At 44.4% G+C, this 10,400-nt stretch overlaps 1 protein-coding gene across 1 annotated transcript; it reads left to right on the top strand.

The window, feature by feature from the left end:
- The first annotated feature begins 1,009 nt into the window (after positions 1-1,009).
- LOC123430753 lies at positions 1,010-2,366 on the top strand. Its single transcript, XM_045114594.1, has 2 exons — positions 1,010-1,332; positions 1,433-2,366. The coding sequence occupies exons 1-2, from the start codon at positions 1,080-1,082 to the stop codon at positions 2,212-2,214; spliced, it is 1,035 nt and encodes a 344-aa protein (XP_044970529.1). The 5' UTR covers positions 1,010-1,079; the 3' UTR covers positions 2,215-2,366.
- Positions 2,367-10,400: the final 8,034 nt, after the last annotated feature.

Below are 10,400 nucleotides of genomic sequence, written 5' to 3'. Positions count from 1 at the left end.
TTGGGCCATAATTAGTCACATGCTCGTGAATGCATAAAAGGAAACCTGAAGGAAATGGATCGATCACTCATAACATTCTTGAGCATGGTAGTATATGCCAGACAGCGACTTGCAACTGTGTGCGGCATGCTGCACGTCTTCATTCCCTAGCTTGAAGATGGAGCGTCACGATCGACGACGTTACTGGAGACCGTAAGGTCGGAATCACAAGCCAGCAAGCAACGTTAGACGAACGGCGCCGAGGACCATCGGTGGCATGCGAAAACTACATGACCTATTCTCCACAATTTACAGAGAAATAAAGCAGTTTGTTTTTTGAGGATCAAGAAATTGTGCAGTTAAATATTGATCGTGTTCATTTTCTGGTTGGATTGTTCAAATTTTAGAATTGTGAAGTTTTTTCTTGACATTAATGCATATAATAGTTCTCCTTAAGTTTACCTAAACATTTGATACTTGTGATTCTTGATACTAGCTTGAAGTGAACTATTTTAACCTACGGTGTGCCCATGCTTTGACAATTTTGCTAGCTCTCCACTGCTTGATCCTAGGATGATGCCACAAAATGAATAGGACAAGACGAGAGTAAATTAACGGGTATGTACGAGATATATATTGTACTCCAGGACAGGGAAACTCTCTCTCGGATCGCTTCCTTTAGCAGGCTGTTAAGCACATGCATGCATTAGCCTCTTTCCTTGAAGATTAAGCTGCATCCTGGCAATCTTGCCGCGAAAACCTGGGACGTACGCTAGTATTCCATCTGCATACTTACATACATGCATGTATGGCCCGGAGCTGCGTAGCTAGCAGGTATCATAAAGCTCCATCTACGGACGCATCTATGCACGCAAAGTACGGCTTTCGCTTCAAGCCAGCGGCATGCACGTTTCCGGCCGGTGAAGGCATACCGGCGCGGCGTTGACAATCTCCATGCATGTACGAAAGCAAGCTAACTCGATGCAACGCCTATAAATTGCCTTGGAGCCATGCATACAAACGCACCCATCCTTCTCCACCAGTCATTAGCAACAAAAGAAAACACCATAGTAACTACTGAGAGCGTGAGGGCGATCGCAATGGCGAGGCGTCTGCGAGTCGTGCTGGCTTTGGCGGCTGTCATCCTTCTCGCCGCCGCGGGGGCCACCACCGCGCAATCCTCGGCACGGCCACCCAAAGCCCAGGGCCCGAAGCCGAAGCCGAAGCCGGCGACGGTCAAGTGCACTCAGAACCGCAAGGAGAATCCCTATTGCTTCAACCGGAACATGGACTGCCCCGCCAACTGCCCCCAGTCCTGCTACCCAGACTGCAACACATGCAAACCCGTCTGCGGTAAGCACTCGATCGATGCCTTAACAATGGAGGTACTTACTCTACATTGTAATAACGTTGATTTTGTTGGTTAATGGTTATGGTTCGTGCCCTGGTGCAGTGTGCAACACCCCAGGGGCGTGCGGCGACCCGCGGTTCATTGGTGGTGATGGCAACGCCTTCTATTTCCACGGACGCAGGGATGCCGACTTCTGCGTCGTCTCCGACCGTGACCTTCACATCAACGCGCATTTCATCGGCAAGAGCGGCCACAGCGGCATGTCCCGGGACTTCACCTGGATCCAGGCCATCGCCGTCCTCTTCGATGGCCACCGCCTCTACCTCGGCGCCAGGAAGACCGGCACCTGGGACGACGCCGTGGAGCACCTAGACATCACCTTGGACGGTGAGCCAATCTACCTTCCCGCCGACCTCGTCGATGGCGCCAAGTGGACGTCCAGCCGCGTACCTGAGCTGTCCGTCACCCGCACCAAGGCGGCCAACGGCGTGCTGGTCGCCGTTGACGGAAAGTTCAGCATCAGGGCCAACGTCGTGCCCATCACCGAGGAGGAATCGAGGGTGCACCGCTACGGCGTTACCGACGATGACTGCCTAGCACACCTCGAGCTGGCGTTCAAGTTCGACGCGCTCACCGACGACGTCCACGGTGTGGTCGGACAGACGTACCGCTCCGACTACGTCAACCATTTCGACGTGAGGGCCTCCATGCCCACCATGGGTGGAGATGCCACCTTCACCACCTCCAGCCTGTTCGCCCCAGACTGCAGCGTGGCGCGCTATGGGGTCAGCCGTGGAAACGACGATGTCGCGGTGCTATCTGAGCTCGCTGGTGTCACCTGCGCCAGTGGCATGGACGGCAAAGGTGTTGTGTGCAAGAAATAAAACGCTTCTTGCATGCATATGGTGAGTGTTGTACTGGCCGTGCATTGCATGGTTGCCAAGTGGAGTACACACAGAAATAAGCAAAGGACATAAACTCATGTCTTTGGAACTTGTAACTTTATATCAAGAAATATAATGTCCCATTTGCACTATCTCTTGCATCGGCGTGGCTATTGAGTCAAACTGTCGATATAGTTCCACCATGGAGTTGTTACACGCGTAAATCTGATTCTGCTTTACTAGCTTCGCTGCTAAAAAATGGCTATATCCACACCTGTGCCAATGACGGGCAAAAGAGACCGCGTCACTCTTATCGGTATCCAGTCATGGACAGGGAAAAGCATGTGAGTGGTACGGCATCTTCAATGGCTACCCGTAAAACAAAATCTGCATCTCTTCACGGACACATAAATCAGTCCGCGAAGACGAATGCGGAAGGATGTTATCCAGCCATAGTTGCATACATTTTAATCCGTATTTAAATAAGTCAAATGAAATTCATGCAAAACGGTCGATATTCATTAAAATCCGAATGGAAAATAATAAAAATCATTCATACATGTAGTACAACAATGTCTCAAATTCCACTAGATCCCAGATGTCCAACAGGTTTTTCATCAACGGGTCATGTCATTCCACATATACTCACCTTTGAGATTCATCCAACAATGCGTGCACGTAAATGATTGTTTTCATGTCATGTGGTACACCACGGCAGTACGTGCGAGCTAAATATAATGTATAGAGTAACATTGAATGAATGAATCAATCAATAAGTTGAGCAAGAAGAAGCAAAACTTACGATCTTGTTCTCTGTCGCATGCAATGGTCACCTTACCTATAGGTGACGAACCACGTTGCAATACTTGGTGACGCTGGTGTGGATAGCGTACCAGCGATACGACAACGACATCACGTTATCTAGTTGAGTGATATACATGTCGGAGGGCGCAATGTGCTTTCATTCATTAAAGTTTTGTACACTTGCTGTCAGAAGGTCTCCCTTTTTCTCATGCCTATGAAATTCACGGATACGACCAACCACGTACCGCGCAACAATTCATCCTCCATGGTCGATTAGCTCATCATCCTTCATGCTCTACAAATGATATAGAGTTTAAAAATAAGCTCAATGGCATTTGATTGGACATCTGTCGCGCGTGGTGTCCGCCATGGAGGACGTCGACAGGGGGGCGAAGTGTACCTAGGTACAAACGGCTCCAAGGTGGATAGCTAGGCAAGCAGGCATGTTGATGCTGGTTGCGGATGTCCGATAATGCCTATGGGTGGAGTCTCTGAAAGTGCGTTATCGCCTAGAGGAGGGGTGAATAGGTTATTTTTATAAATTCATCACTCAGTAAATTCATTGTGAGAAAAGTCCCCAGTTACGAGGTGAGTGAGTGGACTTAGTATTCAAACAGATGTGCAAAACAACGAAAGCATAGTCATCACAGTGAAGTGAAACGTTCGAATTACACAAGTAGTGTGATCAAGACATGCGGGTGAAGAATAAGTTAAGTGAAGAATTTGAGGTGAGGAATTTGAGAAACTCTTCAGTCAAATTCTTCAAACAGTAAAGATCAAAGTCGTGAACATAAAATTGAGGTAATGAAAGGGTTGAGGAATTAGAACTAGGTGCTTGATGAAGACAATGGTTTGATGACCTAGTTCCAACTGCTGTGACAGTCGTACGTCTGGTTTGCAGCGGCTTAGTATTTAAACCAAAAGACACACAGTCCCAGGACACTAAGTCCTTACCGTATTGTCCTTGAGCTAAGGACACACAGTCCTCGCCCAACACTCATGGTAAGTCTTCATGGCAGACTTCCAAACCCTGACAAACTTGGTCACTCGGCGATCCACAATTCACTGCTGGATGCTCTAGACCATGAGGCCTAACCGTATGGAGGATGCACAGTCCTCAAAGGTAACAATCGTCGGTTCCACACAGGAACAATCTTTTCAGTGATGCTCAATCACTTTGGGTTTTGGTTAGGGTGTTTGGGATTTTTCCTCACTGAAGAATTTCTCTCAAAGTCTTCGAGGAATGGGTTGCTCTCAAATGGCAAGTGTCAGTTTCTCTCGCGGAGCAGCCAACCAACTAGTGGTTATGGGGGCAGCTATTTATAGCCGGGGAGCAATCCCGACATGAATTAACGTAAATGCCCCAATAATATGATTGTTAGGTGGATAAGGTTGGGGACAACTGGCGTGCAACACAACCTCGGTCGAAACATTTCAGCTATGAAAGTCCTCATGTCACTCATGTTCCTCACAGGTAGGTGATTCGCATTGGCGAAGACCTAACTCCTCAGTTAGAGCAAATTTCTCAGAGACCAGAAGATCTTCGTCTCCGCCACTGAAGAATTTGACTAAGTTGTTGAAGATTTCCAAAGGCTTCATCCGAAGGGTTTGTATGTGTAGGCTTTGAAATGAGCATCACTTGAAAACGTTTCCTTAGTTTTCCCTCGACCCCCTTTAACAGTACGGTGGTCCTATGACACGAAATACAAAAAATAAAACTATGAAAGCAAAAGTCTTCACGCTTCAAAGTCCTCGCATCAATTTCTTCATGGACACACTAATTTCCTCACTTTCAAAGTCTTTAGAGGAAATATCAAAGTCTTTAGCCGAAGACATACAGTTTTAGGGGTCGGTTTTATTCAAATAACTCAAACTCCTCAGTGACTTATAGAGCATGTGTACACTCACAAACATATCAGTCTCTTAACCTATAAGTCTTCAATACACCAAAATCACTAAGGGGCACTAGATGCACTTACAACCTCCACCTTTTTGGTGATTGATGACAAATATGTTAAGTTTTCAACGAGGATAATAATATGAAGTGTAAGTACAGAGTTTGAGGAATTTGAATGCAAGATATAGAGAAACTCCCCCTGAAGATGTGCATATTTGAGGAATTTTCTTTAGACAACAAATGCACATTCAAGATTTATACCATGGAGATATCCCCCTATATCTAGTAATCCATGCAGGCATTTGACATATATCATGAGGAAATTGAAATGCATGATGGAAAGTGGAGTCTCTCGAATTTCAGCATGCGTGCATTAATCAATATGAGGAATAAGCATGCGAGGAAAAATGGTTCAAAAGTGTCAGGCCACCACCGAGCATAAGTTTACAAGTCATACAACCAAACACTTCAGAAGAACGAGAGTTCTAACTTAAAGAAAACATAGTTCAAAAGCCCATAAACTAATAAAGTAGACCTACTTGAAGACTAACTCAGATTTCTCACCCTTTGTCATCAAGTGACGAAGAGGGACGAAACTGAGGACTAACACCCTTGAATAATATCACTTTGTTGGTGGAGGGGGAGCGTTGGGGTCGTTCGTCGCAGCAACGTCGTCAAGATCTCCACGATCATTAGTGGTGCACGTTGAAGAAAATGAGTTGGCCACCAGTTGAGGAACTGGAGTCTTCTTGAACTTATTCTTTGGCGGCCAGGACCAGTCGAAGTCTTGCTGGAACTTCATAACAGTGAGTTCCTTAGAAGTCTTGTGGTGAGACAGAATGGCCCATGTGCAGTCAAAGATCTCATGAAAATAATAGTGATCTTTCTTTAGAGCATTCTGAATTGCATTGAGGTCTTTCACAATGGCACCAAACTGACGCTTTATCCATTTGTGGTTGCGATCAATTTTCCGATGAAGACTTAGCAAGATCTCATGGTCAGTCAGCACACGTGGTGCACATTCGCCAGGGGATTTTCCTCTCGCAACTGAGTCCTAAGAGGCAGTGTCGTCATTGGTGGAATATGACGCAGCCTTGAAAAATTGGCCATCAAGGGGCCGAGGTCCTTCATCAATCGAAGATTCCCCTTTGCCGTCAATCATCTCAAAAGATTTCTTGCCAATTTCAAGGGGAGTCAAGTAGGTGAGGTGATTCAAAATATTTGCCTTGTAAGGAAGAGTAGATCTGTCCCTGATGAATTTCATTATCCAGGGCGGTTTCATATCAAAAGGTGACAAAGATGTGTTGGCCAGAGTCCTCATGAAGAAATCATGAATATTTATTGGAATTCCATGGATGATATTGAAGAGCAAATTCTTCATGATGCCCACAATTTCTTCATCATTGGCGTCATGACCCTTGATTGGACGGAAGGTTTTGGACAAGATTCAGTAAACTGTCCGGGGCACATAAAGTAATTCCTTCAGGAGGAATGTGGTTCTTGTCTGCCTTCCAGGAGCCAAAGGCTTCATCGATACTTGCATCATATGATTTGGCAGTTCAATTTCGCCATAGACACATCTGGCTCCATCTGAGGAAATTGGAACTGGGACTGCACGAAGTAATTCCGTGGCAGGGGCTTTGTAGTGAGTGTTTTGAGTCATCTAGTCCAGAACCCAAGTGTTGACATCTAAGACATGTCCTGAGATGTTCAATGTAGAGTATAACTAAATAATGATGTCTTCATTCCAGTCATAGATGTCCATGCAGAATGGTAGTAATCCAGTGTCACGAAGAACACGAAGAACTGGAGTAAAGAAAGGAGTATTCTCCATGTCTGCATGACGAATTTGCTCGTGCCAAAAAACCTTGTCCTTGTTGAAGAGTATAGCGCCATAGTAGTTCATCTGAGTGTGTGTCCAGAATCTTTTGCACCTTATCCTTGGAGAGTCGTAAGGATTTACGCCGATGAAATAGTGTTGTTCCTCAAAGAATTTTGCCTTGTCTAAATTTGGCCTTTTTGTTCCAATGTAAGGCTGAAGACTCTTCGGTTGAAGATTTGGCTTGAATCGTCTCACAAGTCTTCGAAGCTCTTCAGTTTGAGGAATTTCAGCTACGACTAGTGTCGACTGAGGATTATCAACATGAGGTTCAGAGGCAGTGTCTTCACTCTGAGGAACATGTTCTTTAGCGGAACTCTTCTCAGTTTGAGGAATATGCTGCGCAGATTCATCAATTTCAGATGCAGCACTTTCCCAAGTAGATGTTTGATTTGCAGTGTGTTCAGCTGATCCAGCTGATTTCGTCTCCGGGATGGTCTTCATCGGAGTGTTCTTGTCGTCAGACCCTGTAAGAATTCCAGTGGCAGCATAGGACTGAGGAACTTGAGGAATGCGAGTGGTCAATGGTGAGTTGGGATGAGCCTCTTCCTAATAGTAATCATTGATCACAGGTGTGGTGCTGCCAATGTCCACATCATCATCTCACACATCTGTATTCTGCTGTGGCTAAGGAGACGAGGCTTGAGGAATTGAAGGATTTGGATCAACTTCAATTTCTTCATCAATTGGTGTGGAAGAAGCAGAATGTGTGTCTTCCATTTCTTCATCCCCTTCTTGGATGATGTGCTCGACACCAAATGTCACAATCACATAGGAGGGTGTTGTGCTGATAGGGGTGGCAACGATTGGAGCAGTTGAGGAATTTGGAAAAGTCATCAAGCATTTTGCTTCTGAGGACTCTCAGCTCGTTGAAGCCTTTCTCTTCTTTGCTACTTCCTGTTCAAAAGCCTTGTTTTCTTCACTTCTGATGCATCATGAAGCTTCACTTTCTTCACTTGTGAATATTTTGGAGCAGGAGCAGTTTCTTCAGGCACGACTGTTGCAGTTATCCTGGCAGTAATAGGTTCTTCAGGCTCAGCCACTCCTTCAGCTGCCTTGGCAGGTTCGTCAGTTGGAGGAATTTCATCATCAGAGTCGTCACGCAACTCAACTATGTAATTCGCAGAAATTTGAGGTTGCGTTTTGGCTGCAACCTGCTTTTTGTGTTCAGTGATGACTTTGATGGCAACGTTGACGAATCTGACTTTTGTGCCCTTCTAGTCTGCATTAAAGCGGTTGATTCTTCACTCAACTTCTTGATCTCAGTTTGAGCGGTGAGAAGCTGACCAGGGGTCATAGTCAGAATGTTGTTCTACAAAAAGCTCTTTTTCTGAGTCTGAGCCTTTCTGGCTTGCTTGGCCTTCTGCGCCTTCCATTTTTATTCATTGATGAAGGTTGTCAACATGTGACTTGGTCCAGGTGGAAGCTTCAAGTCGTCAATTAGTGTTTCAGGATTGTTATAACAGATATCTATGAAGTCTAGTATCATCTTTGGATCCATCATGAGAGGAATGGTAGTGCCTTTGGCCTGTGCGACCTTTTCTTGCTTGTTCCTGATGATTGCTTCAAGTACTTCACCTTCTTCTTCTGATGCAGAAGGAACATTGAGGACTTCGCTAGGGTTGGGCCTTTTTCCTCGCCCAACAGTCATTTTCATCTTCATGTTAGCACTAGAAGAAGTATGTGCGGAGCCTGAAGTAGATGGCCCTAAGGGAATTGTAGTCCCTATTGGATTCTGACTGGTCATCAACTTCAGTGGCGAAGAAGACTATGTGGAAGCAGTTGAGGACTTTGCTGCCACTTTAGGGGCTGACAAAGGAATTTGTTGTGAGGTTTGTGCTGGTGAGGACTTCGGTTTGGCAGCATACTTCTTTAAAATAGCTCACATTGGATCAGTCTTAGTACCAAAAGCCTCACCAGCAGAGGAGGAGGCAGCAACAGCTGCAACAGCAGATACCTCATTGAATTTCTTCACGGCCAGATGTGCAACTTTCTGCAGTCTCGCGTGTTTCTTTGCATATTCTTCAGGATAGTCGTGAATAGTTGCAAGACTTGTTGGATTAGCAACTTGTTAATCGCCTAGAGGAGGCCTTTTGCATGGAGGCTTCAATGCAAATTTCCTCATTTATTTGGGAGTCACATACCTATACTCCCTCCATTCTTTGGCTCATCTTCTCTCAATTTTCTGCAAGCGTGTTTTGCGCTTTTCTTTTGTCTCTTTTCCATAGATTTATTTGTCACGTGTGCAATATTCATCATAGATGTCATCAAGAATCTTAAAGGCAGTGTTGGTATCGGCCTTCTTTCCACCCTTTTGTTTCTTCTCATGAGCCATTTTCTTCATTTGAGGAATATGAACTTTTGAGGACTGTGATGAGGTATGCAAATTTTCTTCAAGAAATGTTGCAAATGAGTTAAGTTGATGAGAACATAGAGATTCGTTAGCAACCATTTTGTACGTGTGAACAGAGTATAGGCGAATTTGAAGAGGTCATATGCGTTCTCACAAGATTTTTAAAAATGACTCAAGTTGAGGAATTTGGCCAATATTGTTTTTGACGAATTTTGCTGAGTGTCGTTGTCTTGGATTATAGAGTTGTGCAGATCCAAAAATTCACACAATTGAGGAATCTCTTGAGGAATTGTGTAACTTAGCGAAATTTATCAAGTGTTCTTAGACATAGAAATGTTTATCTTATGAATTTGCTAAGGAGTAACACTTTTTCAAAGATTTTATGAAAACATAAAGATCTATAGTGGTAGTAAAATTAGATATTAATTACCTTGGATGAAGAACATGAAGAACACGAAAAACTGTAGACGCTGAAAATAGAAGCTCGTCGGTTCAGATCTTCAGCGCCCTAACTCGGCGGCTGAAGACAACTATGGTGGCGGAGGAGGAAGGAGATCTGCAGCCGACGTGAGTAAGGCGACGATGATTTCCACCTGCGACGCTAGGACTAGCTTCGAGCGATGAGAAGTGGAAACGAGAGGAAGAAGTGACTGAGGGGGTAAGAGTTGGGTATTTGTAGCCCAAGTGAGAAATAGTTTGGCCCGAAATTTTTGGATCAAAATGACCCTGGCCCTTCCTCTCCGCTCGACAGGTGGCACACACGTAACGGCTGGAGAAATTTTTAAATAAATTTTTGAGGACTTTGTTTGCAAATTCTTCAGCTCACAAAGATTTAGTGAAGACTTTGAACGAGTTTCAAATGGAAAGCATATGAAGAATTTGAGAATAGACTAGGTTGAGCTCCGATCATATTCACTTAGAAGAAAAAACACCGCATGAAGACTTATCTATAAGGGAATGTTGTTGAGGACTTATAAGCTCACCAATAAGTATATAGTCAATGAATAACATATTTTGAAAAGTTTGAAGAATTTGAACTTTTGAGGAATTTGCAAATTTGAGGAATTTGAAAATTTGAAGACTTTGAAGATTTGAAGAATTTGCAAAAATATCAATTTTGAAGAATTTCAACTTGAATAATTTCAAATTGGGTTGTTGGCGTGAGCCACCGTATAAGAATGATGATTTCACGCACCGCATACAATTGTCGTAGGATCCTGAGAATCAAATTCTTCATTAATTTCTTCACACTT

Source organism: Hordeum vulgare, chromosome 2H (genome assembly GCF_904849725.1).
Source record: "Hordeum vulgare subsp. vulgare chromosome 2H, MorexV3_pseudomolecules_assembly, whole genome shotgun sequence".
NCBI classification, from domain to species: Eukaryota; Viridiplantae; Streptophyta; class Magnoliopsida; order Poales; family Poaceae; genus Hordeum; species Hordeum vulgare.
Note: the sequence above shows the minus strand (reverse complement) of the source record. Positions and strands in the feature narration are given on the sequence as shown.